Below are 19,679 nucleotides of genomic sequence, written 5' to 3' on the forward strand. Positions count from 1 at the left end.
ATATAAACTCAATAGATGTTACTCTAATAGCATGGTAAACATAAACGGATTAACTACGAGTCGTTTATATTTGTCGTCCTAATTGTCTCCTAACAACTTGAACCATAAAATTACAAAATAAAAATGTTTTGGGAAAAGGTAGACCTAGCTAACCTAAAAACGATATCAACTAATCGCTGATTTTTTCTTATCATAAAGATGAAATTTATATTAAAAAAGAGAATATTGCATAGGATAATCCTTCCCTAAATGAGAAATGATGAAATTTGGAGGAGCACCTACTTAAGACAGCTTAACGAAAATAGACTTGGCATGCTTAGCAAGAGCGTCATCCACACTATTAAAATTAATAGAAACAATAAAAGAAACACTTAAGACCCCAAATAGACTCCAATAACCTACTTATATCCAAGAAAATATTAAAGTCCTACCATTTAGAAGAAATAAAATTTGAAGGCACAACTTCAATAACAATTTTGCAGCCCTCTTAAACAATTACATTAGCATATCCTTTCATCAGATTCTAGCAAGCCTCATCTCTGAGTTGCATAAGTTCACTACTGCCTCCATGTATTTCCTGCATGATTTCTAACAATTAGACTGATGCCAGCAATTTTCTTAGAAAAATTAAAAGCTGCATCAAAATTAATTTTTATTAAATTAGGAGGTGGGGGTTTCCACTTATCCATTTTTTTGGATTACTATGTCTTCTCCTGCAAGGATTGTCGGTTCCGGTAACAAAAATATTATGTTTTCTACAAAATCTCTTCATGCAACCAATAATTTACAAGGGTGAGTATTTTTATGATAAAAAAACTTTATTACACCTGTGCTTCTAAATCTGCCATGTTATTACAGTGGCCAAAGTGAAAGAGATAATACGTTCTTCTAGACCCCAAGTTCTAATCCAATGTTGTAAGGACCTTGCTTGTGATTGCGGATGAATAGCTTCTTAGAGGAGAGCAAACCAAATGAAAGTCAGTTTATGTACGGTGATTACAGAAAGACAGTTGTATTCTGAAATGTCTGCCAATCCTATTTCTGGTCTGCAGAACATCATTGAGACATCTTCGCGGGAACAAGTTTAATTTGTATGAGACTTTTAAATGTCAATTCTTTAACTGGAATTTCTGCCCCTCCTTGCTGACTTTGTAGCTATTATTTCCTATGAGTATTTTGTGAGTAGGTTTAATTGAAAAGAGGACATTTGTAGTTAATCCCCAATGTATGGAATTTACAGCCTCTTTGTAAGGAATTCCAAAGTCTTTTATTTCCTTTAATTCAGTTTGAGAAAACAAATTTTAAAGAATTTGTTACTGAAGATTGGTGAAAACTTCGAATATAAATAAGGTTGGAAGTTAAAAACTGGGATCCACAATCTCATGATTTTCTAATAAGATAACGATCACTTGTCCAAAAAGGATTAACATGATTCTTTTAGGTTAGTTGTTAAGAACTGAGATCCACGGTCACATGATTTTTACACAACATTAACCTGCCTAAGAAGGATTTGCAGCATTTCTATTGATAAGTCAGCTCTGTCAACTAGGTATCTCGCATTAGGCTTTAATATAGCGAAATGAAGCTGCTACAACCCTCCAACATTCTTTCCGCACCATATCATCGATTATTCAACATGAATCAACGAGACATGAAATTGAGATGAAATCCACAACATGAGCACAATTCGATACTCTAAAATAAGGGGAAAAAAAGGTTCTTTTTTGGGTCCGCCTAACGGCCCTACACTAATATCAGTCAGCCATCTCGGCTAGTTCATATCGACGATGTATCGTATCTTGCCAGTACCAAAACTGGTATTATCAATGATATTCCGCCCGAGATCGACTACACCGGTATAAGACTGGTGATGACAGCCATAAGAACCTCGCTTGCTGATAGAAGCAAACAAATACTCGAGCACTCTGATAGATATACTATTTTATAAAAACCAGACAAGATGAATCGGGTTTCTAGGCCTTCCATTCCGCCGTTTGTCTCCTAATCCCCACAAACCACCGTTTGAGGAAAACCTTTATCAAAATCCGGGTTTTTGGAAATGAGAAAATATTACATGCACAAACGTGTCGGGAATTCATTAGTAACCGGTAAGACCTTTATAAGCTTCCAAAAGTTAAGATTTATTAGAGACAACAAGCAGATTAGTCCAAGAATGGAACACGTTGCATGTCATGATTTGCTGACATAATTTTATGGGTACAATTCAGTACACGTGAAATATGCAAAAATCCTCTTGTTGGGACTTGTTAACTGTTTTTTTACTTTTATTGATTTTGGAAGTACGATTCCAAATCCTTCTAGTAATCTTTATGAAAATTCGTAGAAGACGATATGATTCCAGTTGGCGTATATGTTGTTAGATGAGAAAGATGAGGCTTCTTTGTGGTTTGATTTCATATGACTAAAGTGAGTTGGAATTTGCAGAACAAATTGTAATGTGTAAAGAGGATGGGTTGAACTTGAACTGACAGTCTAAATCCCTATGCTATCACATGGTAGGGTATCGTTGTCGGAATTTGTAGAACAACTTGTAATGTATAAAGAGGATGGGTTGAACTTGAACTGACAGTCTAAATCCCTATGCTATCACATGGTAGGGTATCGTTGTTCTTATGTTAATACGTGGTTCAGTAACCTCCAACCTTTGTTAAAAAGAAACTTAACTAGGAAGAAGAATTAAGGTTTGAAATGATTAAGTCTGGTGTATATTTGGTAAGAATCGACTAATTCCTAGTTAGTTGATGGAACTTGACCTTTTATGTTTCCCTAAAACAAGCAAGGCGACCTTCTTTTAGTTAATAGAGTTGTTATTAAGTTGCAGTTATGAGTATTTTTTTTCATATTTTATTTAGCCAAAGAGGCTTTTTATTTTCTTTCAGTGTTCATGCATTTTAAGTATAATAAAGAAAGCCGGTGTCATTTTAGTGCGATAGTAAAATCACTGGGCGATATGTTAGTGATTTAAGTTTGAAACTCGTCAACACAAAAGACATATATATAAAAATAAAACAGGAGGAATTCATGGTCAGAATTATCGTGATTGTTAAAGACATGTACCAGTATGACGATTGAAAAATGTAATGACCTGATTTTGTTTTTAGGATGTCGGAAATTCTGCCATGGGAATTTTTATCCTCCCTAGAGTCCATACCTTGTACTAACTATACAATGAAGGCGTAACTAATCTCATTAAAAAGATGAAAAGAATGTTGAAGATGTGTTTTACCTAATACAAACTTTATAAGTGACACGAACTTAGACATGCATACCACCGTCAATACAGTGAAAAGACTACACGAATAACAAACAGTAATGCATGGTCCATATGTACTTAGAATATTATAAAGAAGAAAAACAACAGCTTACTAATAGATGAAGATGAAGTGATGCATGGTCCATATTCACTATTGCTTTTGATTTGTTGAGCTCTCAAGTCTCAATTTCCCATACTTTTGCAACCTTCAAAAGAAAAATGTACGACATAGAAAAGAGCCTTTACTTCAAGGCCAAAGAGACCGAAGGAAAACATAGAGAAAAGAGGAAAAAAAAACCTCTCACCACATGCATCTGCACTTAGTGTGCAGTCATGGGGTAGCAAAAGTTGTTGGAATCTTGTAACAATTAACAGCACGTTAGATGCATCGAAGCAGACTGTTGGAATCTTGTAACAATTAACAGCACATTAGATGTTTTTAAGCTACACGGTTTCTCTGTGGAATTGTCTCACAAATGTGTCGACTCTTTCTTTTCATTAAATATATATATGGATACAAAATACAGAGAATAACTCAACTTATCACGAATATACAGGGAAGTTTCAACTAAATACAACAAACTATGACTGCATAGGATTCGGACCTTCCTGGAGACTTGTTCTGGTGGTTACTGACGGCTTGCTCTGGATGTTGTTGTGCCACTGCTGTGGTAGAGCATGTGTACACGTCCAATACCCCCCCTTAAGTAGGAGCGGGAGGATGATGTTGCCGAACGCCCAACTTGCTGACAAGATGGCGAAAGTGATCCACACCAAGTGGTTTGGTGAAAAGGTCAGCCAATTGGGCTGCAGAGGAAATGTGGGTCGGTTTGATGGGATCGGAGATCAATTTTTCGCGAACAAAATAACAATCGATTTCGATATGTTTAGTTCGTTCGTGAAATACCGGATTTTCAGAAATGTGAATAGCAGCCTGATTGTCACAATAGACTGGGATTGGTTTCGGAATATTAACACGAAGATCAGTGAATAACTAATGTAGCCATTGTAACTCAGAAGTTACCCTGGCGAGAGCTCGATATTCTGCCTCAGCAGAAGAAAGAGAAATAGTGGGTTGTTTCTTGGATTTCCAAGAAATAGGACTAGCACCCAGCATTGTGAAATATCCTGCCGTAGAACAACGAGTAATTGGTCAACCTGCCCAATCTGAATCAGTATAACCAGCTAGGGAAAGAGAGCTAGTTGCAGAGAGAAAAATTCCATGACTAACAGTACCTTTGAGATAACGAACCACACGATAAGCAGCATCCAAATGACTAGAACAAGGATGTTGCAGAAATTGACTTAAATAATTCACAGAATAAGTGATATCAGGGCGAGTCACCTGAAGATATAGTAGACGACCAATTAATCGTCGATAGACACTTGGATCAGGTAGAGGATTTCCTGAATCCGGTAATAATTTAAGGTGTTGCTCCATAGGAGAAGCAGCAGGTTTAGCGCCCAAAAACCTGCATCTTGGACAATGTCGAGAATATATTTACGTTGTCCAAGGAAAATACCTTTTGGAGAACGAGAAACTTCAATTCCCAGAAAATATTGCAAACGCCCAATATTTTTGAGCGAGAATTTGGCTTCTAGTTTATGTTTGAGTTCGTGAATAGCCAAGTCATTGTTACCTGTAATGATGATATCGTCGACATAAACCAAAACATAAATAGAGACTGCACCTTTGTGAAAAAGAAAAAGAGAGTAATCAGCACGAGACTGTTGAAAACCTTCCTCAAGTAAGGCAGTATAAAATTTAGCAAACCATTGACGAGATGCCTGCTTAAGACCATACAGAGATTTATTGAGTTTATAAACACGAGTATCTCCCTTTTTCTGAAAACCAGGAGGAAGTTTCATGTAGATTTCTTCATGGAGATCGCCTTGTAAAAACGCATTATTGACATCAAGTTGATGAAGAGGCCAATTAAAAATGGTAGCAATAGACAATAAAACACGAACAGTGACTAATTTAGCAACAGGAGCAAAAGTATCATGATAGTCAATACCTTCTTGTTGTGTGTATCCTTTGGAAACCAGCCGGGCTTTATGACGTTCAATGTCACCATTTGGTTTATATTTAAGCTTGAATACCCATTTACAGCCAATGGCAGATTTTCCAGGGGGAAGAGTAGTCATAGTAAAAGTACCATTATCTTGGAGAGCAGTATGTTCTTTAATTATGGCATCACGCCACGCTGGAGATTTAATGGCCTCCGTAAAGGATCGTGGTTCATCATTAGCAATGACCGAAGAGAGAAAAGCACGATGTTGCGGAGTGAATTTATCAAAAGAAATATAATTGGTAAGAGGATAGAGAGAGTTGGAAGAACCTTTGTTAACAGAGTAAATGTAATCTTTCAAGTGAGAAGGACGATGATGTTCTCTGATGGATCTGCGTAAAATATTCTCGATGGCAGAAATAGGATTAGGAGAAACAACTGTGTCAGGTAGAACGCCCGGAGAACTGAATGTAGAATGAGAGTCATTCACAGGAGAAGAAGAATCATTCGAAGTGTGTGTGGACGAATTAGAATCATCTTCTTGCAAAAAAGGTGAAAGACTAGGAGAAGATGTATCTGTCACATGATTTGATGGAACAACAGGTATGAATTCCTCATAGAAAACATCATCAGAATCTATAGAAGGTGAAATTACATTGTCAGATGTCAATTGAGCATCTTTGAAGGGAAACAAATGCTCATGAAAAACAACATCTCTGGACACAAAAGTTGTCTTTGTGAGAAGATCCAAAATAATGTAACCTTTGTGATTATAGGGATATCCCAAAAATACACCAGGCTTAGCTCGTGAATCAAATTTAGAAGTTATTTTTGTGTTTCGAGCATAACACAAACAACCAAAAACGCGTAAATGACGGTAATTAGGAACAATACCAAGGAGAACTTCATGTGGAGTTTTATGTTGCAAAACAGGAGTAGGCATTTTATTAATGAGATAACATGTCGTGAGTAAACATTCTCCCCAGTAAGTGATTGGAAAATGTGATTGAAAACGAAGAGCACGAGCCACGCTAAGAAGATGACGATGTTTACGTTCAACAACACCATTCTGTTGAGGAGTGGAAACACAACTCCGTTGATGATGAATACCATGGTCATGAAACCATGTTTGCATTTCTCTGGATAAAAAGCTAGCCCTGATGTCTGGTTGGCATGAGTTGAGAAGCCAACTGCCTACAAGATCGTCACATCTCTTCCAGCATTGGAACTGCAATGCATCTGTTGGAGTAGGGGGAGAGCCATCAACAAAACCAAGTTTTCCCTTAGCATTCAGAGATTTTGTGATTCCTCTGACCCATGAACCATAATTATCCCCTTGCAGAAGTGGAGAAGACATCACTGTCGCAGGGTTGTCACTAGGATGGATTATATAAGGGTCTAGAGGTTTTGGATTCCCTGAATGATTGATATGGGTTTCATTGGGTTGGGTAGGGTTCCCTGAAGAGGTGTGAACTGGAGAATTAGGAGATGATTGATCAGATTCAGTCATGATGAGAAAAAAAAAAGGATGACAGAGGTGAAGCGGAAGTCTGGAGATTAGGGTTCCTAGGATCTACAAGGATACCATCTAAAACTACACGGTTTCTATGTGGAATTGTCTCACAACTGTGTCGACTCTTTCTTTTCATTAGATATATATATGGATACAAAATACAGAGAATAGCTCAACTTATCACGAATATACAGGGAAGTTTCAACTAAATACAACAAACTATGACTGCATATGATTCGGACCTTCCTGGAGACTTGTTCTGGTGGTTACTGACGGCTTGCTCTGGTTGTTGTTGTGCCACTGCTATGGTAGAGCATGTGTACACGTCCAATAGATGTATCGAAGCAGATGATATCTAAGGGAGATATCAAAATCATGCAAAAATTAAAAGAAATATTCTCTAATGATAAATAAATTTATGTATTAATAACAAAGTAAGCTGGTGGTGATCTTGTGTTGATGATGTCTTAGCTAAAATTTCCTCCTTTAGCCAGGCATATAGAAAAAAACCGAAAAATCAAATACAAGAAAAAAAAAATTCAATGGGAAAAAGAGAAGTCTTTTCTTCCTCCGGAATATTTGAAATGGGCAAAATCCGAAATCTTCCACATTTGTGAGTGGTGTAGCTAGATTCTAGATAAACTCTAGCTGCTCAAAAACTTTACACCTTGACCTCTTCTTTTTCTTCCCATTTTCTACTCTACTTTGCTTCTTAATAAAGGGAGAAAGAGAGAGTTTCTCTATATTCCCACTTTGATCGCTTCAACAAAATTCATGGGCTTCTTTTTGATCAATTTGCGTATTACAATCAAATCTTCGATGCTTCCAAAAAGCATTGAATTCTTCTATGAAATCGAAAAGCTAAGCCGGCCGGGATGGACGCAAAATCGAGTCCTCCTCCATTGCAACTATATGTCACACTTGTGTTTAGTCTTGTTCCTTTCTCTAATTTTCATAATCCAAGAATTATGTAGTACACCAATGTAATGGGCAATGCTATTAGCATACCAAAAATAACCCTGCAATTCCAAAAACCAAAATCAGAACTTATAATTTCAAGTGAATTTCAAAATGAATGCAAGACTCATTAATGGTAACTCACCCAGTACTAAGAATTTGTGGATGAACGTTGTATTCTTTTGCAAACACAAATGGAACAATCCCTTGAGGAAGTGCAGCCTGTGCATATGAAAACAAAACAACATAAGTTGGTTAAAACGAAGACAATTTTAATGTTTTTGTCAAAAAAATCTATCAGAAGTCCAATTCAGTTGACCAGCATGCAACATGCGTCAAACAAACCCCACCACGTGAATGGGTTGGGGATCAGAGTCTTAGACGATGAAGATGGGTTGTTTGTACGTTATTGACAGTTAAGTCCCCACCATTCACATGGTAGGGTTTTATTAACCTAAAATAACTAGTGGGTCAATAAAAAAAATAATTGGAAAAAAGATCGGTTACCTGTACGATCGCCACGTGAAGAAGAACACCGCGTAATCCGACGGCAATGGAAGCTGCTGCCATTACTGCTGGACCAGTTAAGAATCTAACAGCCATTGCAAATGTTGCTACCGAGTTCCCACAAGCAATAATCTTCGGTTGCAAAGCCATAAAAAGACCTACATAGGAGAAAAAGAAGGAAAAGTCAGACGACTTATGTTAAGGGGTGCCCACATAAAAGTTCGGTGTGCTTTAATCACCGACTGGGTTGTTTTATTTCCAATTGGACCACCATCTAACTATTCGAAATGGTCCATTATGTCGGGTGGTGGTCAAGTTCAAATTTATTTTCAGTCAGAGGAAAATAAAATTGGATTCCAGTAATAGCCTTCAGAAGTTGAGATTTTTGACTTATTAAGAAAAAAATGTCTGCTTGAAACGGGAAAAATTGGGGAAAAAACCAAATTCCTTTATTAGTCTGGAGGTCCAATGAAAATGACTAAAACTTGACGGAGAAAACAATATGAATGAATAATACTGTTTAAGTGTTAATTACACTCACCTAAACTGAACATAGCCATTCCTAAACCGGCATCAGATAATATTGAAATAGATTTCTCGATTAATTTGGGCATTGCCACATGCCACCTGAAAAATTCCCATAAAAAATTCGATTAAAATTGAGGCGAGCAAAATTTACGTGTATTCTAATGAACGAGCAAAATTTTACCTGTAAGCGACAAGGGACCAGATGAGACCGATAAGACTAGAATAAGTGTTGGGATTGCGAATAAGTTTACGCCAAACCATGATTAAGATGAGACGAGACATAACACTTGCCGGAGGCATCTGCTTTAAACCACCGGATTCTGACATTCCTCCCCCGCCGGCTTTCGGATGTAATTCAGCCGTTGAACTTGAGCCTAATTTTGTTAAATGACCTCCTAATCCTTCTTTTTCCCTGTCTTCTTCGTCCCCTACAAAAGTAAATTCGTCCCCTCCAAATTCCTCATTTCCCGTATGCCCTTCAAAATAAAAACAATTAGTCAATAAAATTGATAATTTTTTAATTGATTTTGTTCTTCTTTTTGTTAAAATTAAGGTAATAAAATAAAATTAAAATACCTTTTTTCGGCCCATTTTGAGGATGATCAGGAACTAACATCCGGATTTCTTTGGCGCCATTATCAGACCGTCCAGACTGATCTGATGCACCGAAATCAGTACCGCCGAACACATGTAACCCACCGACTTCAGATACCGGCGAAGCACTTGAACTCCATACAAACATGTGAAGTTCTTTCGCATCATGATGATTTCCTGTTTTACTCGCAACATTATTACTACTCTGATGTGTCTGAGATTTTTGCCCCTCTGTAGCTGCTGCTGCTGGTATCGCAGCAGAAGCAGGAGCAGCAGCAGTAGTAATTTGCTGCATTTGATTTTGTTTTTCTTGATTTTGGTTCTTATTCGTATTCGTAACGTGATTTTTAGCGGCGGTAGTAGTAATACAAGAAATCTCTGGATTAGGTGTCGGATAAGAATTAGATGCTGGCGCGACAGGAACAGGTGCTGGATAATGACCACCGTACCTTGATGAACTAACACCGTTAGCATATTGTTCTTCAAAATTTGATGGTCTTGGAGTTGGACCTCTTGATGAAGATTGAGCAGCAAACAAATCATTCTGATTAAAATTTGATTGTCTAGCAGGAAATCCTTGACAACCCATCATAGAATAGAAATCAGAATTGTTAAAATTGGATCCTCGCGGTGTTTGATTTCTCGAAGAACTTAAACTATAGATTTCAGCGCCAGTTAAATTTGAAGGTCTTGGTGTCATTAATGATCTTCTTGAAGCATTTGATTTTCTTACAGTAACATGAAGCTTTCCATCATCGCCAATCTCTGCATCAGTTTCTAAAAATCCACGACCGTCGAGCGAAACAACATCGGAATCGATTTTAAAGGATACAATTGATGCTGCAGTTTCAGGGAATTGTTCCATAATCAACATTTTGGCACCACGGTATTCGAATAAGAAGAGTAGAAGCGTATACCAAATTATACACTGTAGAACAACAACTTGAACCATTAGACTACCAGAGAAATCACCATACATAGCGATTAACAAAGGAATTCCCATTACTAGAGTATTCGGCAGTGTACTCAATGAAAATATTGTAATCATCCATTCAAGACTACCATTCTTTGTGAATTTTGTCCAAATTCCAAGAACCACAAGCATAATAATCTTCTGTAACGTATCAGCAGCAACAAATCGGAAGTTCATTTCGTAAGGATTGTTTGATGAAATGAAATGGAATGAAAGAAGAGGAACCGCAAATACTGCTACGAAACGGTTTATTCCTGAACATTGATCTGGTGTAAAAATCTTCCACCACCGTACTGAACCATAAGCTAATATCATAGCTACGTATAATGGAACCACGGCTGTTAAAACCGTGTACAGATCTTTCCATGAAATCATCTTTCTTTTTTGTATGAAATGCAGGCAGAATTCGTGGGAGCAGTAGTGAAGATGACGAGGAGGGTAAAATGGGAATCAGATTTACCGTTTGATAACTAGATTTTTGTATGTCTTTTTCTGAAGATTTCTGGTTCAGGTACTGCTCTCAACTAGAGCTACTGCTGATGATCAGATGGTTAGAGCCTAGAGAAGAGATCTTTGTGAGAGAAAGAGAGATGGGTTTTACAGAGTGATGTAACTTTAGATGAATTTAAATAAGAGAGTGGTGTGTGAGACTAAGGATTTAAAGGACTGATGAGGATGACTGGATGAGGAGATAGGGAAGGGTAGAGATGAGTTTTAAGTAGGGCCTAGAATGGAACCGCGTACTATGGTTAAGGTTTTATCTGGGGTACACTAAAATATATGGACGACTGACCAGTGACGACGGATCCATGGATCGAAATCACTACCTACACCCCAAAATTGTGAACCACCTTATACCCAAGCATATGTGGCACATTTTAATTGGCTACGATCTCCAAAGTCTATGATAGGAACACCGGGTTGGTGTTACTATCAATTAGCCTGATAGTATATTAGTAATAGTAACACCGGAGGGAGGGAGTATATTAGTAATAGTAACACCGGGTTGGTGTTTCGACGCCATTTTCTTCCCTGTGAAGTTGTTAAGTATACAATTAGCCTCATAACCTCCACCGGATTCGGTTTAATATCCTCAAAACCACATCTACAACGTGTGTTCCAAATTTCTCAGGTTATTTTTGTCATCTTGATAATCCAGTCATCTTCGAGTTTGCAAAAGTCATTACTTAACTTAACCATCTTTTGATCCATTCTTGTACATGTGTGTCTGAATTCAACATACTTCTTCTTGCACCTGGTCGAGATGTCCATACTGCTCTGGAGAAAGGACACTCCCACAGTATAAGTATGGTAGTTTCAATTCCCTAATTACACATCTTGCATTATTCACAGGAATAGTTTATTACTCTAGCCATTTCCTCGTTTGATGAGACAATATTTGTAATGTGTTTCCATGTATAATGTTGTACTCTAGGTAATGTAGGAATATCCCAAAGCTTTTTCTAGAACTTGACCGTATCTGCATCAGCTGTTGCATTGTTGTTCTTCATCTCCACAAGCTTGTTATAAGCAGACTTGACAGTAAACACTTCATTACGCGTCAGAGTCCAAATCAATCTATCTTTTGTATTATACGGTACTCTCATTTCCAGAATCTTTTTTACATCTTCTTACTTGAATAAACTATGGAGAACTCCCACTTTTGCTTTAGTATCTTGATCAATCAGATCACTCACTTGACTATATTGTTCTGCTTCATACAACCCAACAGATGGTACTGGAGGCGTCTTCCTCCATTGTGTCCAGTTATCACTCCATGTAGATATATTCTTGCCATCTCCTATAATCCAGAAGCTAAATTTAAAGACCAGATGTGCTAGGAAAATATCTTTCCTTTAAAGCTTTTGCCAAAAGTTGTTTTTCATTATGCAGAAGACGCCGCACTGCTCTTGGTTAAAGCATTTCAGATCCCTGAACCCCATTTCACCTTCAAGCTTGTGTATGCACACACTCAGACAAGTTGTCAAATATAATCCTTTACTATCACACTTATTCCACAATAATTTTCTTTGTCTATTGTTCATTTCTTTAATAGTGGAATCCAGTGTCTTGAATATTCCCATATGATGGGGTGCATGACATTAAGGACACATTTTACAAGCACAGCTATTCCCGCTTGATTGATATATTTACCTTTCCACCTAGTTAGTCTTGATCTCATATTGTCTACCAACCACGAAAAGTCATTTCATATTTTGTTCAAAAAGAGTGGGATACCCATATATTTCTATTCCAAATTTTTTTTTTTTTCATTTTCAAACGTCTCAGAAGAAGTCTGCAGTTTCTAGGATGAACTTGTTTACAAAAAAAACATAGCTGACTTCTGGAAGTTTATTTGCTGCCCTGACATTTTGCTGAAGGAGTTAATTACTTGAAGAAGATTGTTGACATTGTGTATATCATCTTTTGTGAATAATAATCAATCATCTGCAAACAACAAATGTGTAACCCGAAGAGCTTTTCTTGCTATCTTTATTCCATGTATCTTCTCTGCTTCTTGTTCTGCTTGCGTTAATGCACTAGTGAAACCTCCATGGTAAGGGTGAGATAGGGTCACCATAATAGCACAGTACGGTGAGGAGATTTCATTGTTATCATTTTCATCGTGGTTTGGGGTGGTAGAAGCAACGCGCAAGAAGAAAGTTAAGCATGTTGGAATCCTTTTTTTTTAAGAAATAAAAAACTTTGTTGAAAACTATGTTGTTACAGAAGTTATATCCTTTTCCAAACTTCCAGCTAAAAGTTCTGGTGGGTTGTCATTCCAGACTTCATCTTATTCCTTGAGTTTTTCGCAAGGATATCCGGTACACTATTAGAGGTCTTTAGAAGTATCACCTTGGATCCCAGTTAAGGGAAGGATGTTTAGACAAGAAGCGCGAAGTGCCGATGACACAAAATCATTGGACTGGTAAGCCGGAGACATTATTGGCAACTGTCAGTCAGCTACATTACCTATATCGAGCATGCCAATTACTGATACTTTCACATGATGACATCAAATGTGTTAGCAGATGCACTTGTGCCACAAGTAGGACAAAGAATCGGCAATACCAAACTTCTTGTGGATTGATTTTTGGAACCATAAGCTTGCGTAGTTTTCTCATTCCTTGATTTAGGCAGTACTGTAATTATTAAAATTAAAACACATAATAATTTTAAGATAATTTCCAGAAAAACCAATGTTTTTAATTAATCAAAAGCTGAATAACTCCAATTTAACAACAACATATATGAAAAGAGATAGTTTTTAAACTAATAAATCTCACAACAAATACCAATATCAACAAGTAAAATAAAAACATCACCAATACCAATACCATTATAAGGGTAACCCATATGCTGCCACCTGTCTTCCTACCTTCCATTAGACATGCCACCACAAATCCTTGCATAATCCCCATATATATTCACAAAGATGGCATCACCCACCTAACACCTTAATAATATCTTCAGACAATTTATTAGGAAAAATGCAGCCAAGAGTCCTAACAGGAGGTAGAATAGGAGGTAAAAGGACATGAGTCCTAAAACGAAAAAGATGAGCAAGCGTGCTAACTTTGAATCAGTCAAATTTTCTTCCTTGAATTTGGTCCTTTTTGGAGGAACAAACCTCAATATAATACAAAGACATGTTGTTTTTTTTTGATCGGTAAAGAATTTGATGCTGAATACAAAGACATGTTACTAAGAGAAAGATTTTAAAGAGTCCTAATTTGAGAATAACGAGCCAAACTCCATATCCAACAAGAATTATGCCAAGAGACAGATGGCCAAGACTCCTAAAACTGATAGCCAGGACTCCTCAAACTCAAAGGTTTTGTTAGATTCTTCGAAGGTTTTGCAATGGAATTCAAAAGATGTAGACGAAGTTCGAACTTGTTCCTCAGATCCTCGAATCTGTTTGATCATTTCCATCGTAGTAACAGTGGGAGAAACAGCTCTGCGATTCTCGTACATATTCATGACGACGATGAAGTTTAAAAATGAGAGATCCAAATCAATATAAGTGAGATTACTACGGACCAAACTGCTGATATTTATAGACGCAGCACGTCCAAATATTAGAAACCTCTTAGAAATCAAAAGTATAGAAACTTTGCTTTAAAATAAGAAACGGTAAAAGGGTAATTCCTTGAACACTAATTTTGGGCATGCCTAAAACTTTCAAGGCATACAAAGGACTAGTCCTAACTTGGGTGACCTTATAAGGGGTACCCTATGGGGTGGTTCAATTACCTATATTCCCTTAAATTCTCTAAATTACTACTAATCTATCCCTATCCCTAATACAAAAACCTATAATCAATAAACCAAAATCAGTTTCATATCCCTAACCCCTTCTTCTTCCTCCTCCACAACAGCCGAACCCTTCTTCTTCCTTTTTTTTCATCGTATCATCACGGAAATTTAATCGTCGATTCGTGAAAATTTAGTCGACAATTAAACTCATCTATATAATGGTTCGCCATAAGCCAGTATCTCGTTCTAATCGAGCGATTGAACAACCCATTGAAGAAGAAGAAGAAGATTTAGAGAGTGAAGAAGAAACTCAAAATCAACCACAAAATCAACCGGAAGAAGAGATTGAAGAAGATCCAACTCCACAAATGAGAATAAGAAGGTTAGTTTTACAAACCCATCTCGTATTTGATGTTTTTGATTGGTTTGACTGATTTAATTCGTCAAAATCATGTTTCTGCGGCGGTTACAGGGTATGGTTCAGCGCAAAACATATCTTAGATGTGCGCCGAGCTGTTCTTGAAACTGAACCCTGAAAGTGCATATGAACGGCTCGGCGTATATCTGAAATCCGTTTTGATCCGAACTTGGTGACACAGAGACTTATATTTAGGATCGGCTTATTCGATGGTGTTAGTTTTGTGCCGAATATGTTTTGTGAATTTCAGAAATTTTGCATGTGCGTGGGATCGGCTTGTATTGTAGTACTAGTTTTGTGCCGAATAAATGTTTGAATTCATAAGTCTAGATTCGGCTTATTCGATAGTATTAGGGTTGCGCCGAATATCATTGTTAAAATTTCATAAATTTTACTAGTGTGTAGGATCGGCTTATTTATATGATATCATGTTGCACCGAATACATGTTTGAGTTCATAATCATAGATTCGTCTTATTCGACGGTATCGGTTGTGAGCCGAATATATAGGATCAGATAATAATTTTGCATGTGCGTAGGATCGGCTTGTATGGTAGTATTAGTTTTGTGCCGAATAATTTTTGTTTGAATTTCAGAATTTTTGCATGTGCTTAGGATCGGCTTGTATGGTTGTATTAGTTTTGCGCCGAATAAAGGTTTCGATTCATAAGTCTAGATTCGGCTTATTCGATAGTATTAGTTTTGCGCCGAATATTATTGTTAAAATTTCATAAATTTTACAAGTGTGTAGGATCGACTTATTTATATTATATCATGTTGCGCCGAATACATGTTTGAGTTCATAATCATAGATTCGGCTTATTCGACGGTATCGGTTGTGAGCCGAATATATGGGATCGGCTTATAATTGTTTTGTGGTATGAGCCGATCCACTCTATGTGTAAGCTAATAAAAATTTCAAGACATGATTCGGCTCATATGTGTTTTTTCGGGTAAGCCGAGCCTTCTTATTTTCTTACAAGTTTTTGGCTTTCCAAATCTCTTTGTTGTTCGAATTAGTCTTATAACTTTCATACTTGTGTCAGGACCAATGCAGCTACAAAGAGGAAGAAGATGGAGGTAACACCTTCTACTTCTAAAACTCCCGATCCTAGAGGAGGAGGTAAGAAAAAATTGGGAGCGGGAGCTAGAGGAGGAATTTTATAAGAAGAAGCTGAACAAGTAAGAATTGAAAGACAAGAAGAAGGAATAGCTGAAGATGAAGAAGTTGATGATAATCAAGAAGTTCATCAAGAAACACAACCCCAAGGAAAACCCAAGAAAGACAAGAAAGGTAAGAAGGTGGCAGAACCAGAGAAAGAGAAGAACGATGATGATCGACGGATCACTGGTTTACACATTCTTGATGAAGATGACGTAATTACACCTCGATCAGATGGTTTGCCTCATGTTCTTCCGGAAGATGGAGGAAATGTGTTGATTAGTTATGCCGATTCTTGGGCGAAGAAAATTTATGAGACTCATGATCACAACCGTGCAGTCCGAGTATTGAGACACCAGAGGGCAGCGGAATGGAGTCTTGATGAAGAGGTTCCTGAGGTGATTGCTTACGTACAAGCCAGTGCTTTATGGCCTGCTATCAATTATGGACATAAGGAATATGATAGTGTGTCGGCCTCTGCATTTACCGAGCGCTTTTGTCCAGAAACTTACACATTTCAATTACCTTTTGGAGAGATGTCAATCACTCCTGATGAGGCTAGTAAGATTAAAGGTCTTAAAGCAAGGGGTGTAAGTGTGGATGCTGGTTTTTATGACATGAGTTGGGATGAGCTATACAATTTGTACCTGGAATGCCTTGGTTGGGTTTCAATGAAAACTGAGTTGGAGTTTTGTCGATCAGTTAAAGATGTCGATACCGTTTTCATACCAGGTGGCAGAAATAAGAAGAATAAGAAGATCAAGTTGACTAGCTTGAAAAGGGAGTTTGAGAACACAAACGAAAGAGTCACACAAGGTTTGTTGATAATGGATCCCGTCAAAGTGAAGCAAACCGGAACTGCCTACTTGCTTTATACTCTTGGTAGAGACATCTTTCCCGACACTACCGGAAACAAGGTAAATGCTAATTATCTCCAATTGGTAAAGAATCTTGAAACTTGTAACAAGTTTGCTTGGGGAACGGCTACGCTCGCTTACCTGCTGGACCAACTTGCCACCGCGTCTAGGTTGACAAGTACAAACATCGGAGGGAACTTCACTTTGCTCCAGGTAACTTTTGAGAGTTCAGAGTATGGTTCGGCTTATAACCATAAAACCTTTTAAGCCGAAGTTTTTTCTTACTTGGTTCGGCTTATAATACTTGATCCATATAAGCCGAACAGTTCTCTGAGTTTGCAAACTTTAGTCTTACTTTGATGTTTCCAAGTAAAACTTGTTTCTATCAATTAAATTCCTTTGATTTTTTAATGTGGTTCTTTGGATGCAGGTGTGGATATATGACCATTTCCCAATTTTGAACTTGGCCAAAGTATTTGAGAAAGATGTCGATTATGTTGATACTTAGCCAACTGCAGCACGGTACGCGTACGAGGACTCCAAGAAAAGGAACAAAAAGAAGTTGGTGGAAAGTTTGAGAGAGACGTTAGACTGTCTTGGTGTTGATGATGTCGCTTTTCAACCATATGAGAATGAAGATGAAGAAGATGAAGTTGTTGAAGATGAGGATATGCCGGTAGGTATGTATCATGGGCCATTGTGGTATCCCGGTGGTTATGTTATATACGATCCTAGGCGAGTACTCCGTCAATTAGGATGTGTCCAAAAGGTTCCTTTGTTTGACGAGAAATTCAGGTTGTTACCAAAGAGTGGTAAGGGAACTAAAAGCACCACTTCATCTTGGGAACCAAAGTATGATCCTGATCCCACCGTTGAGTTTTGGAATAATTTAGACAATCACACGTTAGATGCGTCCAAGTTAACACCTTTACTTGATGATCCATGTGAAGAGGATCCGGGCTATATGGATTGGTACAACCAAATTTCTCATCCCTTCATTATCAATAAGAAAAGGCAAAAGATATCTGATAAGGGGAAGGCGAGGCCAATCAAGATCACCAACAAGTCTACTTCCGAAGATGTAGTCAAGGCTTTCAAGGTTATGGTAAGAATGACTTCACTTTATACTGTTTTCATATATTAGTTATGGTAAAAATGTCTTCAACCTCATGGTTATAAGTTGTTCTCAAATGAAAAATAGGTTGCCGCGGGTAGGGAGATGTTGAAGAAAATGAAGGACAAACTTGGTTGCAAAACAACAATGACCGTGGAAGAACAAAAATACCTCATCGACAAGTGGGATGCAATCATCAAAAAAGGACAAGGACCCGAGGAACCCGAACAAAGGCCTACCACTAAGAGGTCTCGACAAGTTGGTGAAGGTACAAGCCAAGTTGGTGCTACCGTCCAACCCGGTAATGATGCGACGGAAGATGAAGACCAAGATGGAAGAAGAGGTGGTCGTGGAACTAAGAAGAGGGGTCGTGGTTAAATGCCCTTTTATGTACACTTTTATGGTACACTTTTTCTTAAGTTTTAAGTACACTTTTATGGTGTTGCAAACACCTTTGCTTTAAGGTGCTGAACTTTGTTTTTAATGGTGCTGGGATTGGGTTATGGACACCGTCAATTTCATGTTTTAATGAATAGCTTAACAGTTATGTGTCGAATTTACAGAGTTCGGCTTATCCTCTAATGTTAGTTACACGCCGAACCATTTGTCCTTCAGGTTCGGCGCATTCGATAATCACATTATGTGCCGAACTATGAACATTTACAGGTTTCAGCTTATACGATATCCTCAATATGTGCCGAACCGCGAACAATATTTTAACCCAAAAATTAATAAATTCATGTTCGACTCAGACGATAATCATATTATGTGCCGAACCTTGAACATAAGAGGTTTCGGCTGATACGATATTCTCCATATGTGCCGAACCAGTAACAATATTTCAACCCAGAAATTAAAAAATTATGTTCGGCACATACGAATTTGGATATGTAAGCCGAATTAGTAATGATTTTATTCCGGGCTATTCAGGATGTTGTTCGGCTTACTATGAAACTTTCATATAAGCCGAACTAGTGTCTAGCAAAATGGTGGGAATTGGAAATTATAGGTTCGGCGCATGCAGTAAACAGATTCAGTAAGCCGAACCGTTCATCAATTGGTAGATTCGGCTCATAGATGTGAGCCGAATCTCAACCTGTTTCGCCGAACCATGATTCATAATCTAAGAAATCAGCCATTTGGGAATCATTGGTGTAGTTGATGTGTATTTTCCTAGGTTTTTTAGATGATATATGACCCTCCTCATCCTCCATTGAATCAAGAATTATAATTTTCTCACTTTCTCCTTCTCTTTCTCTCCTTCTTAACCAAACCAAAACTTTGATTTTTTTTTCCTCATATTTTTCATCTAAACAACTCTTATAATTCTGAAAATTATCTTAATCTCTAAACAAAATATTTAATCACTAATCAAGATTATTAACACTAATACGTAAAGGGCAGATTTGCCATTAAAAAAATTTGGGTTAAGGGGTTATCTGATTTTGCTATTCAACAACCTTTTTTGTCTTCATTCAGTATGCCTTGAAAGATTTTGGTATGCCCAAAAT

General features: G+C 37.5%; 1 protein-coding gene across 1 annotated transcript; it reads right to left on the reverse strand.

Moving 5' to 3' along the window:
• Positions 1 to 7,183: 7,183 nt before the first annotated feature.
• LOC113275483 (probable auxin efflux carrier component 1b) lies at positions 7,184 to 10,993 on the reverse strand. Its single transcript, XM_026524988.1, has 6 exons — positions 9,368 to 10,993; positions 8,973 to 9,267; positions 8,805 to 8,890; positions 8,264 to 8,421; positions 7,902 to 7,978; positions 7,184 to 7,818 (listed from the first exon to the last, which is right to left on the reverse strand). Exons 1-6 carry the CDS (start codon positions 10,731 to 10,733, stop codon positions 7,752 to 7,754), a joined length of 2,049 nt encoding a protein of 682 aa, XP_026380773.1. The 5' UTR covers positions 10,734 to 10,993; the 3' UTR covers positions 7,184 to 7,751.
• Between the last annotated feature and the right edge of the window lie 8,686 nt (positions 10,994 to 19,679).

Source organism: Papaver somniferum, chromosome 4 (genome assembly GCF_003573695.1).
Source record: "Papaver somniferum cultivar HN1 chromosome 4, ASM357369v1, whole genome shotgun sequence".
Taxonomy (NCBI): Eukaryota; Viridiplantae; Streptophyta; class Magnoliopsida; order Ranunculales; family Papaveraceae; genus Papaver; species Papaver somniferum.